The sequence below is a fragment of the Coloeus monedula genome (genome assembly GCF_965178545.1).
Source record: "Coloeus monedula genome assembly, chromosome: 9".
NCBI lineage: Eukaryota > Metazoa > Chordata > Aves > Passeriformes > Corvidae > Coloeus > Coloeus monedula.
In genome coordinates this window covers 21114778-21129820 of record NC_138789.1, presented here as the reverse complement: position 1 = coordinate 21129820, position 15043 = coordinate 21114778, and the positions used below count along the sequence as shown (strand labels likewise).

At 53.0% G+C, this 15043-nt stretch overlaps 1 protein-coding gene across 4 annotated transcripts in view; it reads right to left on the bottom strand.

Annotated features, from left to right (window-relative positions):
- Positions 1–15043, bottom strand: part of SZT2 (SZT2 subunit of KICSTOR complex) — a 55251-nt gene that overhangs the window by 9558 nt on the left and 30650 nt on the right. For 2 of the 4 annotated variants that reach the window (XM_082287214.1, XM_082287215.1), the window contains exons 38-61: positions 14737–14926; positions 14266–14340; positions 13961–14099; positions 13606–13723; positions 13248–13377; positions 12989–13141; positions 12773–12875; positions 12278–12395; positions 11936–12047; positions 11373–11491; positions 10726–10890; positions 10048–10132; positions 6775–6963; positions 6461–6658; positions 5934–6103; positions 5590–5756; positions 5077–5174; positions 4117–4249; positions 3879–4006; positions 3456–3586; positions 2778–2960; positions 2075–2345; positions 1795–1874; positions 1343–1468 (exon numbers count right to left, since the gene is read on the bottom strand). In XM_082287214.1, the coding sequence (XP_082143340.1) occupies positions 1343–1468; positions 1795–1874; positions 2075–2345; positions 2778–2960; positions 3456–3586; positions 3879–4006; positions 4117–4249; positions 5077–5174; positions 5590–5756; positions 5934–6103; positions 6461–6658; positions 6775–6963; positions 10048–10132; positions 10726–10890; positions 11373–11491; positions 11936–12047; positions 12278–12395; positions 12773–12875; positions 12989–13141; positions 13248–13377; positions 13606–13723; positions 13961–14099; positions 14266–14340; positions 14737–14926 (3381 nt within the window). Of the gene's footprint in view, positions 1–1342; positions 1469–1794; positions 1875–2074; positions 2346–2777; positions 2961–3455; positions 3587–3878; positions 4007–4116; positions 4250–5076; positions 5175–5589; positions 5757–5933; positions 6104–6460; positions 6659–6774; positions 6964–10047; positions 10133–10725; positions 10891–11372; positions 11492–11935; positions 12048–12277; positions 12396–12772; positions 12876–12988; positions 13142–13247; positions 13378–13605; positions 13727–13960; positions 14100–14265; positions 14341–14736; positions 14927–15043 lie in introns of all 4 variants that reach the window. The other 2 variants (XM_082287213.1, XM_082287212.1) reach the window with 1 other exon arrangement.

Genomic DNA, 15043 nt, shown 5'->3' with positions numbered 1-15043 from the left:
TTGTGCTGAGAGAGACTACGGTTTCATTTTTTGATCCCTCTACTTTAAGCCTGCGGCTCTGTTACATGTTTCTATCTGGCTTTCTGCCTATCTGTTCCACCAACCACAAGAGATGTCTCTTTACCTGGCATCGCTCCAGCTACTCTCTGACCTTCTCCAAGTCTCTCCAGTTCAGTGCCTTTGCCACAAATGTTTGGTCTCACACTTACTGGTCAGATGAAGACATTAATACAGTAGCATTTTAGAAATGTATTAGAATATTTCCCATTATACTAACACCCCTTTCTGGTGTATTCTAACCAGTGTCTGCTGTACCCAGCTGTTCCCAAATTGAAGAAACCACTGAGATGTCTGCTCTGTACAGGCTCTGCAGTGAGTGTACAATACAAAAGGGTTCAAATTTCTCTCCACATTGTGCTGTTTTACTGGGAACCAGATCCCAGCTCTCACAATAGCTCTCATTTCACAAGCTACTCAGCTATCTCCTGAGTTCCTTGCAGTCTTTTTCTGTTCTGACCTATCTGAACAGCCCTCCAGCACTGCAAAGCCTGGCAGCTCATACGTCCCAATAAAAGACCTGGAGATACTGAACCCAATAGACCACCTTGAAACCCCTGCTGTGAGGCTCTTCAAATCCAATAACCAATTTCCATTTTGCTCTGTTCCAAAAACAAAGTGAAGTTTTCATTCTGTGATGATACTTTCCCTTTCACTTGTGAGTGTTCAATTTCTGTAGCAACCTCTGCTTAAAGACTCTGTCAAAATCCTTTTGACATTTTGATAAATTACAACAGCCTATTCTTCCCTTCCGACACACATACAGACTATGAACAGCCAGTATGGGATCTGCACTGGTTACAGTCTGTCAGGTTGCAACCTGCTCAGGATTCAGCTGGTTTGCTTTCAATTGTTTCGGCTATTTGTTTGGTCCAAGAAGGGTTTATCAGGTCTGGCTGCTGAATGCATAAGGGAAGTTTTGCTTCCTTAAAAGATTAGTACCAGACAGTGCCCTTGATGGCTTCTTCAGACTCAGCCCTGAATTCCCTGGGTAGAAAAGGAAATCAGTTTTCTCCAGGGATAGTGTGGCTGCAGGAGAACGGCTCTGAGGACCCAAGGATTTTCTCAGTCTCCATCTTACAGGGTTCAAATTTATCCCGTATTGTAGGAGTGAGGCTAGAGCAGCTCTGTCTTGGAAAAAGACTACTCATACTACCAGTCCCAAGAAGAGCAGGCCTGGGCTCAGCATGGCTCTAATGTGCAGAGGGAAGCCCATTCCTCAGCCTTCTTCTCCCTAAATAATTCAGTCACCAATAAGCACCTCCTGGTGCTTGCTGACACTCACCTTCCCCTCTACCTTGCCCAGCTGGTCAGTCTGGATTTGCTGCCGGAAGGCCGGGTCAAAGAGCAAGGGGGTGGCACAGTAGTGAACCAGGCGTGAGGACTGCTTCAGAGTCTCCAGGTCTGCCAGCTGCACGACATGAGAGGGGCATGGTTACAGCACACACCCCTCACCGAGGCCGGGAACAAGTTGTCCATGACACTGCAGTGCTGCTCAAATGGACCTAACTGGGGGAATCCCCTGCTTTACAGCCTTTCCAGTGCTGGGTAGTGAGGCCCCATGCCCAAGTGTGGTTCAGAGCCCTACAATCCCAAAAGTTCAAGCAGAGAGCCTAGCACCATCCCCAACATACACCCAACATACACTAAAGCTTGGTGCTTTAGTGCTCCCCTTTGCTGGTGCTCCTAGTGTGCTGTAAGAAGGCCCAGCCCACATCCTGCCCAGGCTGCACTCACACTGATAGGCATGTTGGACTGAGCTGATCTCTGCTGCCAGGTGACAAAGAGGTTTTCAATCTTCATCTGTTTCTCCAGTTCTAGAGGAAAAAGAGCAGTCACAAGAGCATCAAGCCACAGCCCCAAGTATTGCTACTCTCCTTTACTCCCACCCTGAACAGGCCATCACCCATTCCTGCAGAGAACTGTCCCCTGTCAAAACTCTCGTTCTGCTCTGCTCTCCTTTTCCAGAAGTGAGATTATTAGGCAGGCTCCCACGATATCAGCCCCTTTGCTTTACCTTTCCTCTCCATGCTCTTGATTTCCAGGAACTGGGCCCCATGCCGAGCCACGGGGTCAAAAGGTCCCGAGTCAGGCACGTGGGGTATGCGCCTGATGGTGGTAACATCCCGCAGAGCTTCATCAAAGGGCACCACGTCGGGATGGAAGTGCAGGGACGGGAGGCTGCGGGCAGAGCTGCTCAGCCGGCCTTGCTCCTTGCTGGGTGGGGGACACGGGCTCCGGATCAGTGCATCCACCTCCAAAGTGGAGTTCAGGAAAGGATTTGGCTCCTAAGCAAACAGATACAGCCATGAAAGCCTCCTTACTGCCAGCCTTGGAGCAAGAACCCACAGAGCAAATCCACTTCTGGTCATCTGCTGAGATCCCTGTTAGTCTTTTCCACTACCAGTCCCAAGAAGAGCAGGCCTGGGCCCAGCATGGTTCTAATGTGCAGTGGGAAGCCCATTCCTCAGCCTCCTTCACCCTAAATAATTCAGTCACCAATAAGTGCTACCAGCAGGAGGACCTGGCTTCCCCTTCCACCTCTGTCTCCAAGAGTAGGGCAACAGTCTGGCTGGGAATGGTTAAGTTGGACATGTGAATGTCTCGGGATGCCCTGCCAATCAGCACACAAAAGGTGCCTGAAAGCTTCCTCAGACCACCAGACTGCCAAGGCCCTTCCTGAAGAAGAAAAGACTGCCCTGCCTGGCATGGTGCCCTACCTGCTTGCTGTCCTCATGCCATGGTGTGTCCATGAAGCAGTGGTGGTGGAAGAGTCCCAGCTTTTGGCTGATCAGGCAGTGCACGATGTGTGACCGGGCATTCTGCCACTGCAGCAGGCGAGTCAGGGAGCAGTTCAGGTTGGCACCCAGGTCTGGGGACCAGTTGTAAGTGTAGAGCGTCAGCTGGAGAGAGAGGAGGGGAAGATTTAAGGACTCTCAGAAAGACCCTGCATGGTGGCACAGGCTACCCCAGGTGTTCTGGTGGTACTTGCTGCAGCCAGTTTTAGATGACAAGGCTGGAACAGGGAGAATGGCAAAAGCTCAATTACAGTCCCCTTTTAACAGCCACAACAGTGGTGGTGGCTGTACTTCCACTGGCAGTACAAGAGCCCAGCCTGGGCCTTGCTGTGAGTAGGGAAAGGGCAATTACAGCCCACAGCAGGACAGCTGAACACAGAGACAGCGAGGGCTGCTGGCCCTGGCATTCCCTAGAGTGCTGCAGGGAACCTGCAGCTATACTTGTGACACAAGCAGACACATCCTGCACAGCTGCTTTGGAGGACTCTTCCCTGTGGAAGGTTGGTTGCCTGCAGAGGCACTCTTCCTCTCCTCTTTCTAGACCTGGATCATCTAGGAACAGTTTTTGAGGAGGCAACATCACACAGGCACCATTACTACCTTTTTGTCAATGATCTCCAGGAAGAGGAACCTTTGCCGGGGCACCAGGTCTCGACCCACAAGGCTGGGATCAGAACCTCTCTCTGCTGAGCTGAATTCCATGGCCTCAAAGCGCTGGAGCCCTTTGTGAGCTGGAAGAAGTCACAGTTATAACCCTCAGTACAGGTTCATCCCGCTCTTACGTCCCATCATGCCATTTAGGTGGCATGACAGGATGTTTTGCCACAATACTGCTCAGCTCATCTTGAAATAAGCTGTTACAAACACATATGAGAGTAAGGTCTCAGAAGGCAAAACCAGACAACCCACTGCCCACCTCTGGGCAAAAGCAGTCTGTCCCAGTAAGGAGGGGAACCCCGTTCATTGATTGTCCCCCCACAAGAGACCCCAGCACAGTCCTGGGTACCCTGGCCAGACACTCACCCTGTTCTGTGCTGCAACGCCACTGCTGGAAGTTGCGTCCCAGCAGGATGAAGTGTCTGATGACTCCAGGGCGAGGGCTGACACTCTGGCCAGACTTATAGGGCAAGAAGGCAGTGCCCCGATGGTAGCTGCAAAGAAAGGCCCCAAAGGTGGCTAACAAGTAGAGCTGTGGCAGTAGAAATACAACTGATCAACACCTGCTGGTGCCAAACGGCCACCTGTGAATCACATAACTCACCAGATCTGCTCAAACACTTTGACAGTGGTGTCACTTGCCAGGGCAGTGACCAGGTTCACCACTTCCACTAGGATAGAGGACAGGAGGAAACGAGAAACCATCTCCAAGGAGCACTGCTGCACCGACGGGCACCCTGCATGGAAGATGTACTGTAGGACAAGGTGTGGAGCTGCACCAGAGCCACATCCTGCCCACATGAGCAGTGGAGAGGGCTAAGGGCCTGAGGCAGGCAGAGCTGGAGAACAAGAGCCTTATATGAAGGAGAAGAAGAAGCCTGAAACAACCCCTGGTTTCAGGCTCTGGCCTGAAATGGCACCTGGACCAAACTGCCTGTATGCTCTGAGCACGGTGCTTTATTCCCCCACTTATTCCTTGTTCCCTGGCTTACTCCTCATCAGAGGAAGAGGAGAGCTCGACTTTGCCAGCAGGAGTGTGAGAGGCTGCACAAACACCAAAGTCAAAGGTAACCAGAAAGCAGCAATGTGGCAGCCATACAAACCCAAATCCCTGGATATGAAGGGTGCTCCTCCTCTCCCTCCCTGCCTGCAAGAGTGAGGGTCTCCCATGCAACTTCACAGTCCCAGAGCATGTTGTGGAGGCTCAGATCCTCCATCCCTGCTACTTCTGGGAGCTGGTTGTTGGAGTACAGGTCTCTCCAAAGCAGCTGCAGGCAAGTTTGGCAAGCCCTGGACTTGGAGCATGGCAGACATAACCACGGGCCTTAGCAGGTTTGTTCTGATGCACAGGCCCATGCCAGGCCTCCTGCCACAGCTTTCTAATGCTGGTGCTGCCCCTGAGACAAATGTGACTCTGGTGAAGTTTGGGAAGAGACAGGGTGTGCAACTAGGACCGGCAAGGAATAAAGATGGATGGTGCTGTAAGAGGACTTGTCCTGAGAGTTATGGGTAAAAAAGTCCACTCCCAGCCCATCTGGAGGAGCTGGGACCTGAAAACACGTACCCAGCTGGTTCATGAATGCCATCCACTGCTGGCAGGTTTGATTGAAGAGTGGGTGCATGGTACCTACATCTCCTTCTTCCAGCTGGCAGGCTCGGCGCCTGAGGAGAGGGAAGGGAAGCACAGTTACACTAGATCAGACATCTGTAGTGAACGTAGAAAAGTGCAACAGTCCCCTCACAGCTCCAGAGAAGAGCCCTGGGAGCCTCCTTTTCGGGTTGATACAATCCTTGAGCTGGGTCACTCTAAGTCAGTAGCCATGAGTGTCAGGTGTTGCACAGGGCCCCACAGTGCAGAGAAGGGATCTCTGACAGGGACAAACAAATGTACTCCCAGCAACGCTCCAGCAATAAGGGCTGAGGCTTTGTGTGTGCAAGGCAGCTTTCCTAAACTGTCTGTTAAGGGAGAAAGTACAAGTAAAAGAAATGTGGTCCAGAGGCCGTCAGGATGCAGAGCAATGTACAACAGATAGGGGGGAACAACATCCCGGCTGTCCAGCCTGCAGGCTGTGCTTGCCTCTGTGCCTGTTCCAGTTCAGCTGTGGCTGTGGCCCGATCCTGGCTCAGGTGCTGCTTAACATTCTCAGTCTTGTGCCGCCGCCTCGTGCGAGCCTCTTCTGGCCTCTCCAGCACAATGTCATCAGTAGTCTTGGGGCTGCCCAGCTCTGAGGACTCTGCTTTGCTCTTGGGGAGAAAGGGGTAAGTTAATGGTATGCACATACACAGCCCAGTCAGTGCCATGATCTCAAAGTCCCTGCTGCCAGCCTGGCCTCCCACCCCCAGCTACATCCCTACTGTCCATTCCTCCTGGCCTGACACAGCATGAGGACCTTACAAGCCCTGTTCCTGCAGCAACATTACCAGCATGTCCCAGAAGCTGCGGCGCCCCAGCTTGCTTGTGGGTGTCACTGGCTCTCCAGAGCTTGGTGAAGGTGCAGAGGTGAAGTGCAAGGGTGGAGGACAGCTCTTGCCAGGCCCCGCACTGGGCAGGGCCAGGCCCTTGGTCTCTGACATGGTCCTCCTTAGGCCTCCTGGGGAGACAAAGCAAATCAGACTCTGCAGAGCCTCCCCCTGCAAAGCTGCTGTATACCACACTGTGTCTGGCCAGAGCCTGACTGGAGAGAAGGGGAAGAGCCATCAGTAATACCCAGCAAAGTGGATACGGTCCTGGGGAGCAGACAGACCCTTAAATATCTTTTCCAACACTAATGTCTATGATGCTTCTTCCCCAAGACATCACACCACACAGGCGGCAGAGGGGAGAGCAGCTTCCTCCCTCCTTGCCCACCCAACCAGATTCCCCCCAGCACAGGCAAGCTCCTGCCGGCCAGGCAGGAGGAACAAGGCTCGATGGAGGCTCAAGGTGGCCACCCTGGCCAGGCTCTCACCTGCAGAGCTCAGGTCCTCCAGGTCTGCAGCACTCAGGGGGCAGGCAGCTTCCACGCAGAGTGGGGCAGGCAGCACCAGGAACTCCATGACAGCATCGCAGAGTGCGTGCCGCAGGGCCCCGCGCAGCTTCTCCGACAGCTGCAGCAGGCTGATGTTGCCCTTCTCCCAGATATCCAGGCGCACCAGCATGCAGGGCTCTGCGGGGAAAGGGTAGTTCTGCATGGCTCTTCAACCCTGCCTTCACCAGCCCTCTGAGGTGCCCCAGGGGATGCAGAGGCCGCAGGCAATTGGCAGCTGCTGGCCAACTCCCTACCTGAAGGCGGGGGGTCAGCCCCTGGCTGGTGCCTGCTGACCGCTGTGAGGCTTTCAAAGTCGGTGTCCTGCAGCAGGCCCACGATGGGTGAGGGGGAAGGCAGCTTCAGAGGGTCAGGCCTCTCCCCGTGGGGCAGCAAGGTGGGGCTGCCATGCTCATCCACGAATGTCAGTGCAATGCACGCGATTCCTGCAGGGCAGAACCCGAGACAGCCTCCATCAGCACAGCACCAAGTACACCCCTACAGTGCCTGCCTACGCCTTGCCATTCCGCAGCTGGGACCATCATGTCACCACTTGAGTTGCACAGTGTCACGTGGCAGGCAGGGCCTACAGGAGGGGAGGCAGCCAGGGGAGCAGAGGCCAGCTGTGCCTGTGGGGAGCCAGGGTAAGAAGCATGGGGTTTGGCACAGGGTGTCCCCATCACTGCAAGAATCTCTCTCCTGTAGAGTCACAGCAGACTTCACTTGCCCTGCAGGAGCTTCCTGGGTTGTCCAGCACCACATGCAAGAAGAAATTATCTTTATTTGCACCAGGAGAGCCTTTATGCAGATTGATCCAAGATGGGGCTCAAATTCCTGTCCTCTTAAGGGACAGAGTACAGGGCCCAGACATGCTCCAGCAGCCCCCTCCAGGCTGTGAAGGATGTAGAGTCCCTGCAGATCTGACACCTTGTTGGAGATTACACTCACAGCCCTCTCCTCACTGTACACCTGAACAAGATTAGGTGCCTTCCCCATCCACTCCAACCAGGCAGGACTGGGAACAAGGCAGGCTCACACCTAGGACTAGCCTGGAGTCACTGCAGAGAAAAATTCAGACCCTGCCTGTTGGCTCTCTCTACTGAGCTCTACACATGCCCAACAGGACAGTACAGAGCTGCAGAGCAGCTGTGTGGTTCCTGCCTCACAGCCCACAGCCTGTGAGCCCTGGGGCACACAGGAGAAGCCCTGCAATAGACCAGAGCAGAAACAAACACTGACTCCCCACGGCCCAGCTCAATGGTCAGGACACCAGGGAAGTAGCTTTGAGGTCCAAACCTCACATTGTAACCTGAAATGTTCCCACTCTCTTTGAAAGCCCCCTGACTAAGACAGCACTCAGGTGGCTGGATGGCAAAGCTGCCCCAATGCTGCCTAAGGGTGATGTGCCCAGATGCAAATAACCTTAGCCCTGCAACACTGCTGAGCCCATACTCTTTCTCCATCCCAGCAAGGATGGCAGTGACACCAGACTCCACTGCCACAGAGCAACCAAAGTGTCCCTGACTGGATCCCCTTGGACAAGTGCCCTCTCTGCATGGAGACAAACCCAGCCCAAGCAGGCTGTACCCAGTCTAATCAGCAACAGCACAACCACCCAGTCTCTATCATTCCTTGTGAAGCATAAGCTCTGCAGCAACCTTTCCTCCAAGGCATAGCAGACACAAGGGAGAGTGCACTGGGATGGAGAGAGATGCTCACAAAGGAGAGAAGTAGGCATTCAAATCAGAGGGCAGCTCATCTGCACCCACACTGAGGAAAAGAAACTACACCTATGAGCAATCCCCACAGAGCCTCTTGCTGCAGCAGGGCAGCTCTCCAGGACATGGGTGTTAATACAGAGGTATCAAGAGCAGGAAATCTGCCCCACATGACAGTGAATATGAGCTTTACCAGCCAGACTTACTTTTTTTAAACAGTAAAGGGCACAAACTCCTCAACAGTCTGGCTTGGCAGTCACCCCCAGGCCCACCAAAATGATTGAATGATCATGTGGTAATCATGGACTACTCCCCTGTTCTTCTCCTGGATAAATTACCACACTCAGCCCCTTCAGCCTCTGGCACATGTCCCTATTGCATCATTCCTGTACCTCTGCTCTGCTTCAGTCTGTCTGAGATGAGGACATGAGAACAACTGACCACAATTCAAGCAGGCCAGGTCAGCAGCCTGCCCCTGCCCAAGGAGCAGAAAGGCTCTCCTCCATGTCGCAGGAAACAAGGCTTCCAGGAACATAGAGAAGCTGAAATCTAACCACTAAATCATAAGTAAAAAAAAAAAAAAAAAAACAGCTAAGAAACTCAAAATCTGAGTTCTGGAGCTGTAGGAATAGGTACATTAGCAAGAGCTGCCAAGGGTCTCACTTCCTGGTGCACTGGAGGTGGGGTGCTAGAGAACTGTTACCTCCCATCTCTGGGGGACGCTGAGCCCCATCTGACCTAGGCTCACTGAAATACAAAGCACACATCTAATGGTGCCTGGCTACTCCAGCCCTTTGCTAAGCAAGGGAACACCGCACACCAGGATACAGCCACTGGGAGAGTGATAATGCTGCACCCTGGAGCATCGATGACATTTGAAACATCAGGACTCCTGTCCTCCTCAGGGAAGAGATGCCTGTTCGGATCTGTGGGAAAAAAGATGCAGGATTTTGGAGTCCACTGCTTGCAAGCTAACAGGGCAGCACACGGACCCTCGGCAGCTGGGAATCGCTGACCTGCCACCTCAGGGCAGCAGATTCTGTTTGCTCATTTATCCAGCCAGCAAGAAACAGGGCTCAGCTAAATGGACACATACACACAAACACACAGAGGAGTCAGAGCTGAAGCCACAACACAAGGAAAACAAGATCAGCCGGGACCAGAGAGCTGCATGGGAAAAGGAGATGGAGTTATACTTGGAGCCACAGGTGCTACCTTGGAAGTGAGAGAGTGGAAAGAGGTGCTGCACAAGGTCCGACATGGTACCTACATAACAGAAGAACATTCAAATGGTGCACGAGGGGCACAAGACACGCAATGGCCAGGTGACAGACCACACGGCCTGGACAAAACACGACATGACAGCCCACTGCAGGGTGGGCCCTCTCCAATCCCACCTCCAGCTGTCTAGAGAAAAAAGCAAGGACATTGCCCACACAGCCCACACTCAGTTACACGCAGCCAGATTTCCCTCTGCAGCAAGGCTTCTGCCACAACTGCTCCCACCTCCAGCCCCACAGAGCCTCTGGCCCCACGCTGAGGTCTCATTGTGTCTAGAGCTGCTTCCTGCAGCAACAGGTCAAGCTTAGCAAGTTGCTCTATGGAGGCCTTAGTTTGCTCTGCCACACATGCAAAGGCGTGCAGTCCCTCAGGCACACACCTTACCCACCTTCCAGCCGTGGAGGAATGCACTCCCCCAGCACTGGCCCTCCTCACTCACTCACAGCTCTACAGCATGGAAAACAGCTCCCCAACACACAGCCCCCCAACACACAGACCCATACCCTGCTCGAGAAGAGTTGAGCAGAATACCTTTTCCACCAGTGCCTTGGCCACCCGGTTTGTTGTACAGATAGAGATCCTGGTCAGGGATGCTCCCGTTGTGGTTGAAGTAGTGCTAAGGAGAATACAGAAGATACTGACAAAGATTAGAGAACTTGCCTTAACTGCAAAGAGGCTCGTGTGTATGCACAGCTCATCCCCAAACCTGTAGAATCAAATCCAGAGCTACTCAAAACACTTGCCAACACAGCCTTCACCACTGCTGGGGTGAAGGAACCCCTTACAGCTCATAGAGAGTTATGTGGCACTACATATCTGCCCTCACCCTTTGTCTTTGCTGTAGCCACGCTAAGGGGTGGGTGGCTGCTCCCAAATTTTTATTAATCTTGATGTTTCAGTCCTTACATCCCAGCAAGACATACAACGAGCCAAGTTTAGCTTTGAAAGGGAATCTTCTCCCATGCTCCTGGGACATGGCTGTGGGCATGAGCTTTGTGGTTGCTGCTTTTTGCACAGCAAGTGATTGCCCAGGCTAATCAGGATGTGCTCAGTCCTGTAAAACTCCCTCAGGCTTCAGGAGTTAGTGTCAATTTCTCCCTAACCCTCCATGGCAGAGCTGGGAATGCGGTGTCTGAGCTGCCCCCACAAATGCCCTCAGCAGCAGCTAGAAGCTGGGCAGATTGCTGTCCCAGTCCCAGCCCTCCTCACCTTGAAGTGGTGCTCCACATTGCTGTCGGTGTACTTGGGGGTGTGCAGGAAGATGAGCAGGTTCTGGCGCAGGTAATAGGCCACAGCGTGCAGCCAGGGCAGGGCTGAGGGCGGCAGGGAGAACTGCAGGACCTCTGTGGGCGGCGTCCCAGGGGGCTGGATAAACTGCACACAGGAGGCTTTAAAACCCAGCTGGTACTAGCAGGCTGCCCTGGGGCTCTAATACTGATACAAATGATGCCAGATGGCTCTGCAAGGGGAGAGTGTGGTGGGCACAACCCTAGACCTAGTGCCCCAAGACAGATCATAGAATATCCTGAACTAGAAGAGACCCACAAATATCACCAAAGTCCAACTCTGGGCCCTGCCTAGGACAGCCCCAAGATGGGAGCAGACATTCATTCCAAGGTGTGGGAAGGAGGGCACAGTGAAGTCCTGCTGTGCTGCAAACCCAGCAGAGGGAATCTCCCAGCTACCCTGGCACCCACACAGTGTATACCTCAGTGAACGCTAGCCTGACCAAGCACTGGAGCAGGGAACAGGATGTAGCAAACTGCCCTGGTCTTCCTTGGGGCAGGAACAACTGAGACAGGTCAAAATGTAGGAAAGTGCTCTGGGATGAACAGAGCAGATAGCCAGTGAGGTACCTCCACATCGGCTGGGGTCAGCTTGCAGTTCCGCACCAGCATGACCGTGATGATATCCAGGGTGGCCTCGTCCAGGCGTCTGCGCAGCACTTTGACCAGCTCATCCGTGATCTCAGGCCCTGGCAAGTGAGCAGAGGTACAAAGCAGCTTTTTCACCCCATCAGTAAGAATGACTACAGCCACCTCTCCCTTCCTGTTCAGGATGTACCACCCTCACACTCACTTCCCATAGGGAACATGACTTTCTCCACCATCAATTTCTTCGGACATCTTTTTCTATGGGTTTATGATCACAGAAGACTGCTGGTGCAGTAGGAAAAGACAATTGCACTCCTGCACAGGGAAAGCTGGCACATGGTCTGCAGGAGGTTTCATTGTGAACCGTGAATCTTTTCCTTTTATTTTCACCCATACAGAATAGAGAGCAGTTACAGGCTAAGGAAGAGCTGTTTGCGCAGGAGGGAGATTCCTCTATCTTCAAGCAAAGATGGCAGGGAGCAGAGCTCTGTTCCTCTGCTTTACATCAGCACAGTTCATCTGCTGCCAGGTGCTATAACACATACCTGCTGGGGCAACACCATGGACCATCAGCTGGATGTGTCTGTCTATCTGTCCCACAGGGCGGGCAGAGTCCACACTACGGCATGAGGCAGTGTCCAGTGAGGAACGAGAACCCTGGAGAAGCAAAAACAGCCCTGTGGAAGTAATTTCATACAAATTCTAGATCCATCACTGTCCCAGGCTGTCAGCAGCGTCAGGCAGATGCCACCCACTGCCGCTCCACTCCACATATCTACAGTGTAAATTTTACCCCACGTGAAATCCAGGTTGCTGGAACTACTGAGTTCCCTCCACTCCAGCAACCATAAGCGCCCATATCCGCTCGCAGAGAGCAGCAGACTCACCATCAGATCCTCACTGTAAATGGGCTCCTGGCTGCGTGTCAGTGCTAGCGAGCGAGATGATGCACTAAGGCTGCTCTCTGCTTCCCACACCTTCCCACTGTGGGTGGTTTCAGTCAGCCTGAACACAAGAGAAAGACATGCCAGCCTCCATCCCCAAGGATGACAGCATCATACATCCACAGAAGATCCACATCTTCTTTGCTCTGTCCCCTGTGCACTTTGTGGGGACTAGAATATGGAGTTTTGTGGAAAAACTGTTCTCTGGCTCCTTCAAAAAAGCCATTATTTTTCCTCCCATGTGTAAAGGCTTAGCACAAGGAGAGCAGGATGGGCCTGGCTTGATGTGACTGACTCATCAGAAATCAGATATTTGGTGCTTGGGTCACAACACAGTCCCTGAGGCTGGGCAGATACCTTCTGTCTCAAGGAGCTCTCAGTCTGGTGTAACACACCAGCAAGGCAGGGTCAGGCCAACAAGTCAAGCTGGCTTCTTACCGGAGGTAGAAAACAGATTTAGTGGCACGTTCCTGGTAGACAAACATATTCTTCCTGTTCACCACAGAGAAGGCGTTGAGCACCGAGCGAAGTGCCTGGATAGCTGTGGGCAATGTGGGACATTAGCTATCCCACATACCCTTCTCTGGTGTGCCAATCCAGCCAGCAGCCGGACCCCCAACATGCCAAACCGGGGGGAACCTGGGCTGTACATACCTCGTGAGACCCCCATGTTGGGGCCCATCTTGAGGCGTGAATGCACGTGGATGAGTGTGCTCCACACCACCTCACAAGCAAAGTGCCCTGGCATGAACTGCATGGTGGCAGCCAGGTAGTCCCGGGGCTGGTAGCTCTCCTCTACAGAGTAATCTGTAAAGAACATAGCACATAGCTGGGGCCATAGCATGGAAGTGAACACCTTCTTAGGCATCTTTGTAGCACTGCTGCTGAGGCATGGCCAAGGGAATATTCATACCATCCGTGGGCATCACACGCTGCCTGTAAGAAGTATATGGTGTTTCACTCTTCCAGATGTCCTCCTCACTTTCTGCCACCAGTAATGAGTTGCATATGTGGCTGTCATGCAGGTCCTGCAGCAGCAAGCGCTGCAAAGGATGAGGAAAGATTGGTTCTGTTGCTTGCACAGCCACGGAAGACAGCAAGAAGTGCTTAGGGCCAGACTGAGTCCCTTTTCCTCTGACCCCGTCAAGCTGAACTGGCCCCCCAGGCCCTCCTCTGAGCTGAGCCCAGACTAGACAACCTCCAGAGGTCCCTTCTCATCTAAGCCATCTAATCACTGGCAGCTCTGTCAGTGCCCTCTTGAGATTTATTACCTGATTGACAACCCTGCAGATTTCACTGATCTTCTTCACTACCACCTGGTTGAGACTCTGGCACTCCCCTGGCTGCTCCTCTTCTGTCTCTGCTGATGCTGCCTTCTCCACACTCAGGCTGCTTTACGAAGAAAGGGAGAATGGGGTCAGCAGGGCACCTGCACAGTGCCTGTCACTGGGTGCTGGGAGCAGGAACACAGTGGGAAAGGATGGCAGTTTTCCCCTTATAGAGCACCAGCCTAGTCTGCAACTTCCCACCCACACTGGGCAGGGAAGAGATCCTGTCCAGAGATGAGTGAGCGGCAACAAGGTCATGGTACAGAGAGGCAGTGGTCAGACAGGGGACCCTCCTTACCGTGTGTGATAATAGACCTCCACTCGGTCCTGATGGATTTTTATGATGAGCCAGAAATCCGGCATAAGGGGACACCTGGGTTCCTGGTCGCTCATTAATGCTTCCTCATACTCCGAGTCACTGCTTCCCCCATCATAACCTGCAATGTATCCTTGCTTCAGCCCTAGGCCTGGCAAACCAACTCCTCCCTGGGCACAGCAGCCACTCACAAACCCTCAGGTCTCACCCCAGCCCAGGCACACAGACCCCCCCAGTGCGTCACTATTAGTGACACACTGTCATTCTCCCTGCCCCAGCAGATTCACCAAGATGGTCGGAGTCCATGCTGCCCTGGCTCGACACGAGGCTCTGCACACGGCTGGGACGCTGCCTGCTGGAGCCTGCAAACAGAAGAGAGGTTTGATCATGGAAGTACTTGCTAAGCCCTTCCCCATGCCCCATGTGCTGGAGAAACATCACATCACACAACAGTCGGACTGTGCTGGCCATGGGGAGGCAGTGCTTGCACATGGGGCTCTCACAGCCATTACTGAAATCAGCAGGAACTGTCATTAGGGCTATGAGTGCAGCAGCATAGCCTAGTACCTTGGGTACTGTTAAGCAGTGAATTGCCAGCAACCTGGCAAGGAAGAGACCAAAGTCCTCAGTAACAATGCTGGCATTTAGGAACAAGAACAGGAGTAGCAGTTATATTATGTATGTCACAGCCAGAACTGGGCTCTTCCCTTAAAGGTTTCTGAGGCTGAGGTACATCCTGCCCACACTGCAGCTCCTACCTTCCCTGCCCTGTGTTACAGACTCAGTCAGGCTCGTTGCAGATGGTGTCACCAACGGTGATTTCTCACTGTTTCCCTTTTCAGAGGATGAGGATGGCAACGACTGTATGGTTGTCTCTGGAACTGCCTCTTCCAGGGAGTCCTGGCCTGGTGGTCTGCTTTGATCAAGTCTCAGCATATCTCCTGGAGCCTGCATAAAGCCAAGGTCACAAAAATGGCCAGAAAAACAGGCACTGAAAAAAAAATCCCATCATCCTTCTACATTCTGTTACCAGCGTCTCACACCTTCTCACCAACAGATCACTCA